The 17,429-nt window shown below is 33.4% G+C and overlaps 1 protein-coding gene across 1 annotated transcript; it reads right to left on the minus strand.

The window, feature by feature from the left end:
* Positions 1-1,341: 1,341 nt before the first annotated feature.
* On the minus strand, positions 1,342-14,855 carry LOC117235659 (collagen alpha-1(I) chain-like). Its single transcript, XM_033497904.1, has 28 exons — positions 12,359-14,855; positions 10,249-10,305; positions 9,893-9,991; positions 9,463-9,512; positions 9,321-9,386; positions 9,031-9,144; positions 8,664-8,802; positions 8,452-8,576; positions 8,181-8,387; positions 7,970-8,068; positions 7,293-7,401; positions 6,767-6,954; positions 6,445-6,661; positions 6,160-6,248; positions 5,652-5,813; positions 5,399-5,560; positions 4,859-5,056; positions 4,585-4,729; positions 4,251-4,511; positions 4,030-4,163; positions 3,614-3,883; positions 3,296-3,511; positions 3,079-3,168; positions 2,551-2,932; positions 2,216-2,434; positions 1,937-2,109; positions 1,619-1,840; positions 1,342-1,527 (listed from the first exon to the last, which is right to left on the minus strand). The coding sequence occupies exons 1-28, from the start codon at positions 12,543-12,545 to the stop codon at positions 1,381-1,383; spliced, it is 4,527 nt and encodes a 1,508-aa protein (XP_033353795.1). The 5' UTR covers positions 12,546-14,855; the 3' UTR covers positions 1,342-1,380.
* Positions 14,856-17,429: the final 2,574 nt, after the last annotated feature.

Consider the following 17,429-nt stretch of genomic DNA (forward strand, 5'->3'; position numbering starts at 1 on the left):
TTGAATGTATGTGTATGTATAATGTATTCTCTGCATAGATGAATGAATTACACGTAATGGATAAGAATAACTATTTCCTGACTGAAATTTCACACTATTATCCTTCTATTTGTACGTATGAAATAGCTTTAATTAATATTAACATTGATAGATATTATTTTCATAAAATTATAAAACAAAAAATATAAAATTAATATCAACTATTCTAGCACGATATGTAATATCTGGTAATATCTACATATTTATTTTGGAATATTATTTTTATCAATTATAAGTAATCGCAACATGCCTTATTTGTACTTAGAAGAAATATGTAAATGAAATTCTACAAATTTTTTAAATATAATTTGTGAGAAATTTAATTGAATACATGCATATTTAGTATATTTATGTAACACAATTATTATTAAATATAAAGGATTATAGAAAAAGGGACTGCTTTTAAAATTACAGAAAGTTATATAAAAATGAGTAAATCAATTTAAGAAAATAATTTATTAGGCTTTAATAACTTGTTTTTAATTTTTCCATATTCATGAATATTTTATAATTAGTTAAATCAACTTTTATATACACATATGTCAGCGTAGCTCAGTTCATAATAACGTAGGATTTCTTTAAATACTAGGATTTGGGAAATAATATTACTTAAGATTGTATTATTTTGATATACGATCACATTGAATATAAATTATTTTGTAAATTAATTTATAAATCCATAAAAATTAAGATTAGATGATATTTTAATAATTTTAAAATATATGAAAGCAATAGGTAGTATTTAATTTTAATAGTACAAAATACATGTAAAAAGTTTAAGCTAATATAAAACGTCTTATAAAAAAGAGTTAAAATAATGATTGCAACACTAATATAACATATAAACTTTAGAAGATAAAAATTTTTATTAAAAAGATACGTTATAATTTTCAGGCTTTTATAGAAAAAATTTAATTAAATTTATGTTTTAAATCATTAATTATTCACATTATTTTATTTCATGAAAATGTAGCAGTATTTTAATTTGTCATCAAGACTAATATGTATAATAGTTTTGTAAATATGTAAAAAAAGGCGATATATATATATTACCTAGGACTAATTATTTTAAACATCTAAATTATTGAGTGACTATTGACATATTTAGTATATGAAGTTATATCTATGTCAATATATACAAATTATAACAATATTTTATTTATGTCATTAATTAAAAAATAAAAAAACTAATAACTAATATACATACTATAATATTTGAACTGTTAAAAAATTCAAATTTTCATATACTATATATGTACATATACATGGAAATGTTTGAGTAAAGAAAATATTTTAATTATGTAATGATAATATAAAAATGTATTTATTAATTTCAATTTATTATTCATAACAAACAGTACCGATTTCAATAGAAAAGCTTTGATCTGGTTTTCCAATATCTCGTAAGGCCACATCTATTATAGGTAGTCTTACAGGCTTATCAGTTTCATATGAAATTACTGTTTTACCCCATTGTCCATTATATGTCTGTAAAGACATTGTCATAAATATTATAATGTTTCAATGTTAAATATTTTGCGAGGTTAACAAATCATCATTTAAATAATGCGAAACTTACTCTACATTCATCAGTTATCATTTCATATCTTAGACGTTGATTTCCACGTGGTGTTAATTCTACATCATTCCAGGTTAAAAATTTCATACCTTTTCTATATGTCTTTCGTTCAGAATCAAAATAGCCTATGCTATTTTTACAGTGATATATTATATTTTGGTATGCATGTCTCGATAGAAGTTGCAAAAAGCCAATTTGATTACTGTCTGCTTTATATGTAATCTATATATTATGGGTATTAAAAATATATAGAACAATAAATTGATTCATCATATTGAAGATGTATACTATTACGCAACAACAGTAAAAAATTGTTACCTTCATTCCATTTTCTATTTCGCTTAACCAAGTTTCTGGTTGATCAGTAATATAGTTAATTTCTGGGGAACGTACAGGATTAGGCAATAAACATGTTGCACGTTTCTTAGCATCACAATACACTAAAATTGCATCTCTTGCATCACCTTCGTTAGGATCAATCCAATATTCTCCTATGATAGGATAATATTTTCAGTAAATAAATTCATATTTCCTAAAATGAATTACTGACAAAAATAGTTGTAGTATTAAACATTATTTTTCTATTTATAAACTGACCAGAAAGTTTATCTGGATATGCAGTATAAAGGTCCTTGCAAGTTTTGGCTGGTGAACTTTTTCCACCATCTGGTTTTACAAATTTCTGGAATGATGATTTCAATTGTTTATATGCCTTCAAAATGAGTTCTTTCCTTTCTTCTTCTGTCATGTCTTGACTAAACATTCTAGGTGGTTCATCACCAACTAATGGATCTGGTCCTTTAGTTTGACCTTGTCCTATTCATATAATAATATGATTAATTCCATGGTATGGAACAATATTTAATAATAATAGTGAGTATAATATAAAATTATGAAGTAATTTCATGGTTTAGAAAAATTATAATAATCACCTAAAAGTGCAGCTAAAGAAGCAGCATCATATCCTAATCCAAGTTCACCGGGTGGACCTGGAGGCCCTGGAGGACCAGGAGGACCTGGTGGTCCATGGCGACCTTCTTCACCTGAAGGACCTTTTGGTCCTGGATTGCCAGTTAATCCAATTGGCCCAGGGCTGCCATCTCGTCCAGGACTACCTCTAGGTCCAGATTCGCCATCTTTTCCAGGTAGTCCAGGAAGTCCAGGTATTCCTTTCTCCCCTGGTAGACCAGTAGGCCCGGGTAAACCTTGTAAACCAGTAAATCCTCGATGGCCTTTCGCACCCTTCTGGCCTTCTTCTCCGCGATCACCTTTAGGACCTTCCAATCCTATAGGTCCTGGTTTCCCTCTAGGTCCCTAATTGTAGAAATGGTATTATTTGACTTTTTTTATTTCAGTTATTTTAAAGTCACAATAAAAATACATACCAATGCTAATTACAACTCTTATAAATTGTTATCATGTATCGTGTATACATAAATAATATGAATGATGAAACTAACTTGCTGTCCTTCTACACCTTGTGGTCCTGTTTCGCCCTTTGGTCCTCTTTCTCCAGTTGATCCTGGAGCACCTGCTTGACCAGGTGGTCCCTAGTTACCAAAGTGTACATGATGCTCATATATAGCTATATACATAACTGTTTTGCATTGTTAAAACTTTATATTTAAGATTTTTTTATTGTAATTTATAAAAAAATACACTATGGTTATATCTTACGGGTAAACCAGGAGATCCGGGTAATCCCGTTTGTCCTACCGCTCCCGGTGGTCCTTTATCTCCAGGACGACCTGCTATTCCAGGTGGTCCAGGTTTACCACTGGGCCCTTCTGCTCCAATTTCTCCTGATGGTCCATGTGGTCCAATTGGTCCAACTTGTCCAGGAGGTCCAGGTGGACCTTCTGGTCCAGGTTTCCCAGGTACACCGGATTCACCCTGTTATATTACATTAAATAAAGTATAAATTATTCGCAATTCATAATTTAATATAAGTAGATATATGTAAATTTCACAAGATAAAGAGATAGTTGAACATACAGGTGCTCCTCGTATTCCTCTAGCGCCTATTGGTCCAGACGGACCTGGTAAACCAGGTAATCCTCTTTCGCCAGGAGAGCCTTGAGGACCCTGAGGACCAGGAGTACCTGGTGGTCCTTGAGAACCACTCTCGCCTTTATTTCCATCTGCACCAGGTGAACCTGGATTCCCAATAGGCCCAGGATTTCCGGCTCGTCCTGTTTCTCCAATATTACCTTTACTACCTGGTAACCCAGGCGGTCCTGATGGTCCTATTGCGCCTGGCGGGCCCTATAGAGATTTAAAATTGTTAGTTAAATTACATTAATATTTTATGCTTTGTTTGTAACAAAATAATGTAATATATTAGTAAGTAAATATTCTCTAATATTTATAGTAATTTAAACAATATTCTTCGATAATAAAATGAAACATACCGTTGCACCAACGATTCCTGGTACTCCTGGTGGTCCCATAATACCAGGCTCTCCTCTAGCACCTGGTTCTCCTCGTACTCCTTTAGCTCCCGTCAAACCAACTAGACCTTGTGGTCCAGTTTCACCTGGGCTACCTGTAAAATTTATGTTAGAAGCGTATATTTACAAGAGATGTAAAATTTGATATGTTTTTATATCATTTAGTACATATTAATTATTACCAGGTAGACCAGGATTTCCTTGATCTCCTTTTAAACCTGGATAACCACGGTCACCCTTTAATCCTGGTAAACCAATGAGTCCTTGTGGTCCTGGGAAGCCTTGCAGTCCTTGTAATCCTTGGGGTCCTCTTTCTCCTGGATTGCCAGGAGCACCTACCTCTCCTGGAGGTCCAGGTAATCCAGGATCGCCTCGTTCTGCTGGTTCACCTGGCGGTCCCGGTGAGCCAATTTGACCTTGTGGGCCACGCTCTCCAATCCGTCCTATAATAGAATATGTGTACATTATATATCTTTTTAAGATAATAAGTATGTTAATTTTTTTGTAATGTACAACCTGAAGGTCCTTCAGGGCCAGGCGGTCCGCTAGATCCTCTTTCTCCTTTCGGGCCTGACTCTCCCGTAGCTCCTCGTAAGCCAGGCAATCCTACTAATCCAGGTGGTCCTGAAATTCCTCGATCTCCTTTTGCTCCAGGTAATCCCTGAAATATAACACTTTATGTAAAATCATATAAACAAATAATGTGTTAAATTTTATGCGAAAAGTAATTTCTAGTAGTTTATGTTGAATAAATTTAAAATTAACATGTAAAATATCTAGAAATGCTTACGGGAGGTCCATCTAATCCTTGTGCACCTGGTTCTCCTCTTGGTCCTGTTAATCCTGGTCCTCCTGGTGTACCTCTTTCACCAGGAAATCCTCGTTCACCTCTATTTCCAGGTATACCTGGTGGACCAGGTGGTCCTTGAACACCTGATTCTCCATCTTTTCCTGGTGTTCCTGGATTACCAGTAACGCCTGGGAAACCCTAATTACATAATCAAATTATGTAATAAAATCATACTGTCCCTTTATTATTTTTACACCCATTTTATAAATATGTTTTACATTTAAAGCAATTATTTTCAAAATCAATATTCATTATTGAATAATTGGGTAGCGGGAAGAGTGGAATATGCAAGTCTGATTGGTTCTTGTCTATTAGAATCATTTTCTCTGATACAATCATAACGATAAGGTCTACGTGATTTTTTTTTATTTTATACGTATTTTTATCAATAGAATCGAATAAAGCAATAATGACCGATACATGAACTTCAGAATACATAACTCTGTGTTCATTATATATTATTGAACGTTCAAAATATACCTGAAAACCTCTAGGACCTGGAGATCCTGGAGGTCCTCGTTCACCATCTACTCCTGATGGTCCAGGTGAACCTTGAGGTCCTGGTGCTCCTTCTTTTCCCGTATCACCTCTAGGTCCAGGTGGTCCAGGATTTCCCGGCTCACCAGCTTTTCCTGGTTCACCCTTTTAATGAGTACATTTTCCGTAAAAATATTAATTTCACATACTTATATTATTATTATATTAAAAACAACAAAAATATAAATATTAATACCGGATATCCTTTTTCTCCTGGGAGACCTATTGGACCAGGTAAACCTTGTAATCCAGCTGGACCTTGTTCACCTGGTTTTCCATCAGCACCTTGAATTCCTCGGTCTCCTGGGTTTCCTGGTTTCCCGGGAGCACCAGGGCGACCCATTAAACCACGTGTGCCCTGTAATATTTTATTTCTCTCTTTGTATAATTTAAATTATTTATTAGAATACCAGCTAGGATAGTAATACTATAAATGCTAATATCAGGAGAATTACAAAACATAGTTAGATATTCTAATATATGTTTCTTAAAATATAAAGCGTAAGTACAAAGTAAAATTGTAGTACTAGCACATATAATTAACTAAGCGTGGATCATTAGAAAAAATATTATATCTTTTAGTTCCTCAAAACTTTACAAAATATTTGAGATGTAACTTTATTCGTTATTATTTAATTTTCTAAATGTAAATATTTGATGAAACGCTATTTTCCTGTATTTTTAAAATAATTATGGACAGAGACCTGTAAACCGGGAGATCCTGGGCGACCAGGATCTCCGTTAGCTCCTCTGAGCCCCATTGGTCCAATTGGTCCACGATCTCCAGACTGACCTGCAAAAAATTATATAAATTATTTTTACTGACATAAATATGTTAACATTAATTATTAATACATCATTGTAAAGCAGTTTTAAATAAGACTTAAAAGATCATGTCCAGAAATTAAAAAAGAATTAAGAATGCATGTTCTTCAAAAATGAGTCTTTGATAATAATTTTGACAAATTATGACGTTTATGACGACATACCTTTGGGTCCCATGGGGCCATCAGGTCCCGGAAGACCTGGTGCGCCTGGTGCTCCACGTTCTCCGGCAGGACCGGATGTACCAATTGGTCCGCGCATTCCTCTTTTTCCTCGTTTACCCTCGTTCCCAGGAGGACCAGGCAAACCACGTGGTCCTGGAGTTCCTGAATCACCTTTAGCTCCACTATCACCTTTGAATCCTCTTTCACCTGAAAGTCCCTGCGAATTGTAATATTTTGGTACATATAGTGCAATAAGAAAGATGAAGCACACAATTTGAAAGTTTAAGAGATGAGAGAATAGGAATACAAAAACAATATTTACAGGCATGCCCTTCGCTCCTGGAACACCAGGATTGCCAGGTATTCCAGGTTGTCCGCGAGCTCCAGGGAAACCTGGAGCACCAACTAAACCAGCTGCTCCTGTACTTCCCTTTTCTCCAGGTATTCCATCTTTTCCCTGGGGACCCTGCGGTCCTGATTCACCAGGTTGACCAGGACGACCAGTTTCACCTACGCAGGAAAGAGAATTGAAATATGTTATACTTCTAAAAGATATAATTTTAAAGGTCAAAGGTAGACAATGTTTCGATGCAAATTTCAGTCATTTAATTTTAAAGTCGAATTTATTTAACAGTCTTGATTACTATGATATAAGCCTATATACATCTTTCAATTTATCAATATTGAAAATTATAGTATACAAGTACTATTAGGATATTTCGTCGTCTACTTCCAAATTATACAATACTATACGATATTTTTATTTTTGATGTTATTTATGTTGTAGTTTGTTGATTATCTCAAGTTACTTGATCATGGTAAATAATATCTAATGTAAGAAAATATACCTCGAGGGCCTTGTATGCCTTGGCTTCCTTTTGGTCCTTGTGCTCCTTGATCTCCTTTTACACCTGGACTACCTGGAAATCCAGGAGAACCTGGTTTACCTACCGTACCCTATAAAAGTTACACATTTGTTAATACATAGTCGATACTATACAGACGATTTTCTCTTTTTCCTTTTTCTTTTTTTTTTTTTTTTTGCATTCCAGAGTTTCTAAAATACATCTGGCAAAATATATCTTCAACATTATAGAGTTTTATTTTCGGGATTTAATCTTCAGAAATTTAGGATTCAAATTGTTCTTTCGATCGCTACACTTGACAGCTCCTAATTTTTTCCTTTGGGGATATCTCAAAGTGAAGATGCATGTAGATAAATAAAGAATCATTCGGCAGCCGAGGGAGAACATTTGAACCAAAATGCAGGAGTTAATGCCAAATGTTTTAACAAAGATCATGCAAAATATTATTAAAATAACTCAACTTTGTGAGGCTAAAATGGTGGGCATTTATGTATCATAGTTTTTTGCACGTAGCTCAAAAAGATCTCTATGAATTATATTTTACTTTTTTGGAAAGAAATCTATTTTAAATCAAATATATTTTAACTTATTATTATTTCAAACTCCTTCGCGACTCTTTTGCACCACTCTATATTTGTAATCTTTATTATTCTACTTACAGGTTGACCAGGGGGCCCAGCAATACCATCCACTCCTCTAATTCCTGGAGGTCCAGGAGGACCTTCTCTACCTCTTTCACCACGTGGACCTGCAGGGCCCTATTTAATTATTAAACATCTAATAAATTATTGTTTTTATATAATTAAAATATATGATTACAATTTACAAAATTTAGTTTTATTTATGTGAATATGAATATTTAATATTTACCATCGGGCCTACATGTCCCATCGGTCCAGGTACGCCCATGGATCCTTTCTCACCAGATACACCTTGTTCCCCTTTTGCACCATCTAACCCTGGAAAACCTCGGTGTCCTTTTACACCAGGAAGACCAGGCATCCCTGGTAGACCTCTTGGTCCGACTGGACCAACCGATCCTGGAGGACCAGGTTCTCCATCTTCACCGGTATTACCCTAACAATAACATATACTTTTATCTAACTCTAATATTAATAATTTAATCAATATGTATACATACATCCTTTCCCGGTAGACCAGCTAATCCTCTGGGACCTGGCGCTCCTGGAGGACCCAAAGTTCCAGGTTCACCAGGTTCTCCTCGTACTCCTTGAAAACCCTGTGGTCCAGGTGGTCCAGGTGGACCTATTACAATTTGAAAAATATCGAATAGACGTCTAACAATTGACAATAAAAATAGAAATACATAATTAATAAAACGAGTATAATGACCTGATGGACCACGCGGTCCAATAGGACCAGTTTGCATTTGTAAGTAGGCTTCTGGACCATACAAAGGTGCTGCTGCTCCCGTCGGTCCTTTATCTTGATTTGCTTGAGATAAAGCTAATTGTTGATAATACATTGATACCTGTTAATAACAATTTAGTTTAAATCTAATATTCGCTAGAGTATTAGAAATGTTGACACTAACAGCGATAATTCACTGCTATGTACGTTGCAATATTCAACATCATTTTGTTAATAATCTACATTAAATATTTATACTATCTGTATTAATCATAAATTTATACATTAATAACAATCAGATTCAAATAATAAATTTTAGATAGAAATAAATGTTAATGACGCTACTTACGTCAGGTATAGGCCCTGGTGGCCCCGGAGGTCCCGGAATTCCCGGAGATCCAGGGTGTCCTGGAAATCCAGCATCTCCCGGACGACCCATATCTCCAGGTCGACCAGGCTCGCCCTAATTTACGAAGACGATAAAAATTATTATTAGAACATTGCATATTGTTACGTCCCATTTTTCACAAAAGATTTTATGAAGAATTCACAGTCTAATGACAAAATATATACATACGTGCCATTGACGATATATCGGTTACAAATGTAAAATATGTATGTTTTTGTAATAATATTTACCCTGGGTCCAGGAACAGCAACCGCGCTAATCACGTTACTTTCACCAGGAACAATCTCTGTCGGTGACTAGCGATATAAATAAATTACATTTATTATTATATATATCCACAACGTCATAGTATGTTTTAAATTTCATACTTACTGCATGATTTTGTTCTGGTGTTGTTTGCACTTCGTTTGGTAATATACCGACTACGACATTCCAAATGAATCAGTGTTTAAAAAGATATTAGCTACATGATTACATCTATTTAATCATCTATCATGGATACATAATAAGAAATATGTTTGATATCCAATGACACAGTACATCATTGTTAGTTAAAAGCAAAGTTTGTTGAAAGCATAATGCTTGTTAGCGCATGAAGAGTTATTACAAACGAATCATGTACAGTACGATAAAAATTATCAATAGCTTGCGGATTCTTACGAAAATTCGTATTTTTGACTCTTACAGATGCCAACATTTCGTACAAAATGATAGTACAAAATATAATCATTACTTGACAGCACGTAATATTTACTATGAATTTACAGTCGATAAATTATACGCATATTAAAGTATCAAATACCTTGACTGAAAGTTCGAATTGTCGCTTGCGTTGGTACATCTGTAGACAGTCCAGGTCTGTAGAAAGTTTGCAATGTCTCTGTCGGTAATTCACCCCTGCCTTAAGATAACATAATATAAATGACGTAGTTAATGTTTTGTCACTATTTCTTATCGGCGTTATATCGTAATCTTTCGTTAATATTTAATTTGTTACTTTTTATAATCATACACAATTTCATCGCTATCTATTCTAAACAATTTCCTATTCTTCTATGAAAATTCAGTCATATATGATTCCTTTTCTTAGTTACTTTTATACAACGCATGTTTCTATATGTATCTCGTTACAGGTGCTTTCTTACATATTGTACGTACTTGCAGTATTGACGCTGGACGTAACAGGTGGTGATGGCGCAGTTGTAGTTGTAGTTTCTAAACAGAAATATTATTAAAATAGAAATATTGTATAAGATATATAATAAAATATTAATATTATAAAATAGAAAATAGAAAATTATAGAATAAGAATAAAATAGACTCGAACAGGTAATCGTGACATACGAATGCTCGGACAACTCGATATTTTCGAACAGTTTTGACAGTAAGTGGAAATATTATAATACTCGTTAAATGGGTAAAAAGCTAATACGACTGGAATATACGTCGAGATGCGTTTCGCTCAATAGACTACAATAAACATTTTAATTGTTAATTTTTATCAGTTAATGTAATTGATTAATTGAATTACGCAAAGCGCTAAAACAAGCATCTGATCCAAAGCTTCCGGTGTTGCTTGCATGGTTATTAATACTTCCTTTAATTGCTTCGCAACGACATAGGAAATAACCTCTTACAATAACGAAGAACTGTTAGGTAATTTCATAGCATATCTAAAGCATAAAACTAAGCATAAGAATCATCACTATTAGGAATTGTCGTTTTCCGTGTGTGTTCTATATACTACGAAATGAACGTGTTATACGTTTTCACGAGGGAATTGAAATTGATATAACAAGTTTACAGAATTATTACACTTATCAAACCTAAAAATTGGGAATCACTTATCATTGTATAAATGTATTAAATTTTCCGCAAGATATGACAAAGTAGCTGTTACAACGAGAGAGAAATTTATTCTATGTATAAAAATAAATCAAAAATATAAAATAAATTCTGCTCGTTCGTTAGTTTTTGAGAAAAATCATAAGAGCTTCTCTACATTATGATTTACATTTTATTATTAATTGTAAATTATGAACTATATAAATTTTCACTTTACATTAACATTAACATTGCTTGAATTTGCATGTTCATATGAATCGGATTTTACTTTTCAGGATCATGATGCTGAAATAATTTACGTAGAAGATAAAACGTAAGTCTCTGGCAAATAAAGAATCATATGGACTTGTCGGGCGATTAGACATTAAACTACATAGGGACAGTGTGAGGCAGACTCGCGAGACTGCTAAGGATTGTCGGTTTTTTGACGAGATCAAAGGTGCCTCGCAGTTTTAACTATGTAATCTACATGCAGACAGTGCGAGGAACGCACTTTAGCTTTTATACGTAGCTTTATAGCGTCGCTTCGAATTCATCGAGCAAAGATTCGTAGGTGTCAGATGTCGATACAGATGTTAATTTCATCCCCATAAATATCACATAGAAAGATTCACTTCTACATTAATTACAATACATGTATGTACGTATGTTAAAAACAAGCGACAGAGATCATTAAGAAATCAATTTTTCTATATTTCACTATTACGATTGAAAATGGTAGAATTAAGGGAACGGATAATATAACGAATTACATTAAACGAATAAACTTTCGCGTTCTTTTCTATAGCATCATCTTGCTCCTTAAGGTTGATCATTTATAAAACTCATAAATGTAAAGGATAACAGCTGACATCAAATTAGCAAATCGTATCTGTTGCGGGAAATAAGTTCTTTATCCAAAGAAAACTTTGCTGCTCATTTTGCCAGACATAATTTCGAAACAAGATGAAACCATTTGCAAGTTGAATCCACCGTGAATCGTATTGTACTCGTATGTTTCTTAAAAAGTAAGCGATACTTATGCGCACCATAATATTCTTATTTTCATCGCCGTGATGTTTGACTTCATATAAAAACGAACTCTGAAAGGAATTAGAACAACATAGCCAAAGATCAATTTCACATTTATCGTATTCTCAGAATTATATTTCATTTTTCAAACTATACGTTCTATGATAATAACTCTGTTAAAACAGATCAATTAAAATACATGCTCTCTGATTTAATAAATGAAAAAGTGGTACACACGATGCAGTTATTGCACTTGCTAAAGGGATTAAATTAATTCGAATAAATTGTGCCAAGTATTTGTAAGTTAACATAGATATAGCTCGATGCACGATTCTGTCCTATCCACGTAAATATAGTTTGTATATATATTATAAGAAGGGTAGGAAAAAATAAGTTTAAGTATAATATTCACCATTTCTATCATCGTAGTCATCGTAACCCTCGTAATAGTCGTAATCGTATTCACCATTGGCGGCTTGTTGAGCTTGCAGCGGCTTGGACCGTTGTTTCCTGAGTTTGGTCCGTATGGAATGAACCTGCGGCAAAAGAAGTTGGATGACGGCGAACGCCGCGGCTAACCGAAGGGCCTTCGGCCCCATGAGCAACTATGACGATAGCCAGTAACGTGATCCTAGAGCCAACTCGTCTTCGTCTGAAGCTGAGGACAACTAGACTTACGACAACTGGCGTATCATTTATTTAGCAGATGCTTTGTAACTCAGGGGAGGTCATCATCCTCCGTTTTACGATCTACATGCGGTCCTCCCACTGTATTCGTTCGATCTCATCCCTTCTCTTTGATCCCTTTCCTTCCATGTCATTTTTCTCTTCTGTCCTCTTGTGTTTCTCATCGGAAACCGCGATCTTCTTCTTTCCTTCGCATTCATGCCAACACACAGGGGTGAAACGTTATCACGAAGAATGACGAAATCAAGCAACGTTCGTTAAATTAATTATTAACTTTACGTACATGTGTCCATACTCGTTCGAGCTTAAGACATTTTGTAACTTTGGAATTGTTTGAGTCACACAAAGGACATTTTTTCATTTTCAAAGATACCTTAATTATATGAAATTGGAAATGTCATTCTCTTTTGTTCGAATTTAACATTCACACGATTTATAGAAATACCGTCATTATACAATCCTAATGCCGTTACTTGAAAATCTTAGTTTCCTCTGAATGACGAGAAAATATTGTTTTTAGCTCGTTTTAACTATTACGTTTAACAACTAGAAAGAAAAAATGAGAATATGCTAGCAAACGTAATTCAAAATTGACGTACCACTTGTTTCAACACGATTGTGAAGGAAAGTCAGTAGTTACATATCGCTTCTTTTGTACGTATATGTCTATTTCATCCTAGATCCGTTTTACGAAATGGAGAGGTCATCACCCTTTACTAAGAAACTGCATGTGTCTTTTATTGCGATGATCGAGTACGCACGCCACTTATTTTCTTCTGTTAAATATGCTTTTAATTTTATCCGCAGTGCTTTCGCGTATAATAAAAACGAGGGTAATAAGAGATAAACAGAGTTTTTACGCCTTATAAAATAAAAAGAAATCATTTTTCTAACAATTTTTATAATTATCTTGCCAGCTACATTCTATATGTACGTGCGACAGAATTATAAATAAAATAATACGAATTTTACTTTTAGAGGACCAACGGAGAAAAGGGGGCAGCGCGCGCTCTTTGTCACACTGGCCGTATTAATTTAAATTTTAATTTTCCCAGTTTTACGGCAGCTATAGGAAATTGAAGCGTGCAACGTACTTTTCATTTTGTACAGTTTAACGCGTTATATATTGCTTAACATAAAAAAAAATTATAAACAAAAGTTGAAAATGATGTAGGATAAAACGAAGAATGAAACGTTTTATTTCGATATAATATCTATGAAAAAATACAAAGGTGTGACATTATATATCGAAAAGTAAATTTTCGTTCTCTAAAGAACGCTAAAACTTGGCATTCTCCCTTTTTTCCGTAAACCCTTCATTTATTAACAACGCACATTTTTCCGTAATAAGAAATAATACCTATTAGTAGTAGAATAATCTGTCGTTAAAATAAATGGCAATTTAATGGCATTTATGTTATATTATATTGGCAAAAATATTATACGCATATTCAGAATGATCGAACTGGTTAAAGATATTCAAATATACTGTAACAGTTCTTTTTTACGTAAATTTAATACATTATAATACTGATCTTTCTTAAACGTGGAAAATCATGTTAAAAAGGTCATGTTAGAAGAGAAACGAATTTGTACAGTTTTAAATATACATAGAACTTCGAGGAAATTTAATATTTCGGAAACTTCGAGATATAAGATCCGTGTTGAAATAAAATTATTGTGTTAGGGTAAACGTATGTGCGAAGAATAATTCTTATGCGTGAAAAATAATAAATTTAATGTCTTGTTTCTTTGTGTAACGATTGTCCACCTTTAAATTAAAATACGGAATATTAAATCTGATAAAGTTATCGTAAATATACAAGGATGGTTAACATAAGATGTATGTATGTGTTTGCGGCCAGAATGTTGCGAAAGCGTGAATTAGAACATAAATTAAACGCGACGTATCATGCTATAATAATATAGCGTTCCCGTTCAATATTCAAGTGGGATAATCAGCTCTGAAGAGGATTTTTTTTGAAAATGTAACACTGCTTATTTCATTTTCTTCTAACAATAAGCAACATTAGCGAATATAATCGAACGTCTGTTAAATTTGAACTACCGTTGCATTAATAAAAATTAAATATATGCATTAATTTTGTTAACATGCCTTATGTACCTTGAAATGAAAAGGACGATCGATATAGGTGACATTACTTGAAAAATGACGTTATTATCATGTTTCCACTGTAAGATTAGAAAATCTGATATATTCAAACTGGAGAAGTAATTCATGTATTTATATTTTTATCTTTTAAATATATAAGACACCTTAAAGTACACAAGATTAAATTTGATATTAAGAGCTTAATATTAAGCGTCAATGTAACGTCAAGATGACATTTTATTTCAAAACTTTTCTTAAACATTTGTTTTAATATACGTATATACCGATTATATAGATCTCTGGATACAATCCTTGAAAATAATGATATATTATTTCATCATTATAATCTAATAAGCATGAATAGTAGCGTAATCGTAAGGATATAAGACATTATAAACACCCGTGAATTCGATCTGTTTTATCTCTATTCGAAAATTAATCGATTATCTTCTCATAGTCTATCGGCATATCTCCTTGCCATTAAACTATTTTTAATGTAACTCTTTTTTTAAGCGGTTCAAATGTCATACATATGGTACAAAACACAAAAGTTCAGCAAAAATACCTACATGGAAATTCTGTTACATAGATGTATAATTTAATGACTAGAATATTTGTTCAGAAATAAAAAAAAAAGATTATTTGCAGTACTTTCACATACTTTACATAAGTATGCTTCTATGTTAGTTTAAAGAAGGAAATCGTATTATAATCGTGATTAATATCACGTGTTTAAACATCTCATGGATTTGTCATTTGTTATTCAAAGGAACATTAATTAAGAGATAATGTAAAATGTAATGTATAATTTCCAATCTTTACCGTAGGTCACGATTGAACACATTAGACAGAAGAAGCTATTTCATTCATTATTTCGCTAAAAATACGACTACACGAACAGTTGATTGACATACTTCGCGATCTTCTAGTTTTTATCGGTTGCAGTTACGATACTATTGTCGATACAGATCACGTCATTTCGACTTAATAAGTTTATTAAACGACAATCATTATTTTGGCCGCATTCCCGCAGCGCGACTTACTTTACAAAGCGTTAACCGTAATAGGCTACATTGACCCAAGTCCCTGTATCGTTGTGTCCGACTATAAATCAGAGTTACCACTATTTCTAATAGTATAACTGGGCCAGTGTGATATTAGTCTGTGTTGTTTTCATAATCTTGCACAATGAACGTTTGCGATAATTCCTATTGTTGAATTTATCAACCCCGAGTATCCTTGTTAAGCGTCTTTGCATCTGATTTGTTAATTAGAAGCGAACAAACTGATTACCTGTCTTGTCGTTCTTTCTATACATTGACATAAATTCATCTTCGTGTTATGCAGTTGCCGCACACTCATTTTCAATTTAAGAATCTAACATATCCCCAAAAAAAAGTTTATTAACTTTTAACGTGTCTAGATTGATAAAGTAAAAGGCATTTTAGGGTTGTACGTATTCATATTAAAAGTATCGCGATGAGAACTGGCGTGAATCCACGCATTTTAAAATATTAGCTACGAGAGAACCTGTAAATTCTCCATATAATTCTCCAAATAATATAACCTGTTTTAGCGCATTTAAAATGCTTATGTGTGTTCGCGCCAGTTCACGTTGACATACCCACACCAGAGAATATAAGATTCTCTTTGTGCGATGACGATATGACCGCCGCGGACTTCTTTGTACTGCTATTTTAAAAAGCTACTTATCTCTCACACACAGTCTTGATGTATCATCCCTTGTAGTTTTCACAGCGCGTTCAGTTTCCTGTACGTTTCCAGTTTTTTCCTCGTCTTGTCGCGCATTTATCTTCACTGCTCGGCTCCATAAAAATCAATTTTAACCAAACATAGCTTAAAACCTGACCGAGGATGTACCTATATGGGAAAGAAATTCGATTCAACGGTTCTCGAGTAGCAAGATAACACACACATAGGCAAAGAAACGTTGCATTTGACAGTTTACGAACTATACACATATACGTAATGTAGGAAGAGAAGATACGTTTAAAGTTCTGCTGAATTCTATCGCAATATTACAGCGGAGGTAAATTCCACAACTGTGGCATAGCATCTACGCTTCAGTTGATATACGAATGAGTATGCTGTCGATCAATTTTTAAACAAATAATTAAATTGTATTATTTGTCGATTCTTTAGGAAGATTATAGGCATTATTTTTGACTATTAGTTTCTCGTTGATTGATACATTTTACGTACATTCGTGTATGTAAGTATTGTTGCTGTAAGTTGTCTAGCGTCTGAATATTTATGAGTTGTATTGTCAGTTTAGCAATAAATTCTAAGTAATACTCAATAAAGCTGCGAAACAGAACCAGTAGAAATAAAATGAACAAATTATTAAAATCTTATAATTCCTTCCATGGCTGTCATACAGGAATAAATACGTTACATACTTGTTTTAATGGAAACTACGTACAGATCTCGGAATGTTATCTGCATCAGTGTCATCGTCATTGGTGTTCCGATTAAACTACACGTTGTACGTACACAGTTGTTTCTGTAGGACATAACGAAGTCGTTAAAAACAAATACTTTCAAATATAAGAATAAAAATCATATCCTCACAGATTAATTAAAATATGCGTTATGATTATTAATATTACACTTATGAAAACAGAATTCCGAATTTTTCATCTAATGGTAACGTTGTGCTTTA

Source organism: Bombus vosnesenskii, unplaced genomic scaffold (genome assembly GCF_011952255.1).
Source record: "Bombus vosnesenskii isolate JDL3184/JDL3185 unplaced genomic scaffold, Bvos_JDL3184-5_v1.1 scf7180000013319, whole genome shotgun sequence".
Lineage (NCBI taxonomy): Eukaryota > Metazoa > Arthropoda > Insecta > Hymenoptera > Apidae > Bombus > Bombus vosnesenskii.

Bases quoted from the DNA above. Each gene is read 5' to 3' on its own strand.
- LOC117235659 (XM_033497904.1), bottom strand. From the start codon at position 12,545: ATGGGGCCGAAGGCCCTTCGGTTAGCCGCGGCGTTCGCCGTCATCCAA. The intron at 9,387-9,462 runs GTAAGTATGAAA...TTATATCGCTAG, and splicing joins CACCAGAACAAAATCATGCA to TCACCGACAGAGATTGTTCC. The intron at 1,528-1,618 runs GTAAGTTTCGCA...ATGTCTTTACAG, and splicing joins TGATAACTGATGAATGTAGA to ACATATAATGGACAATGGGG.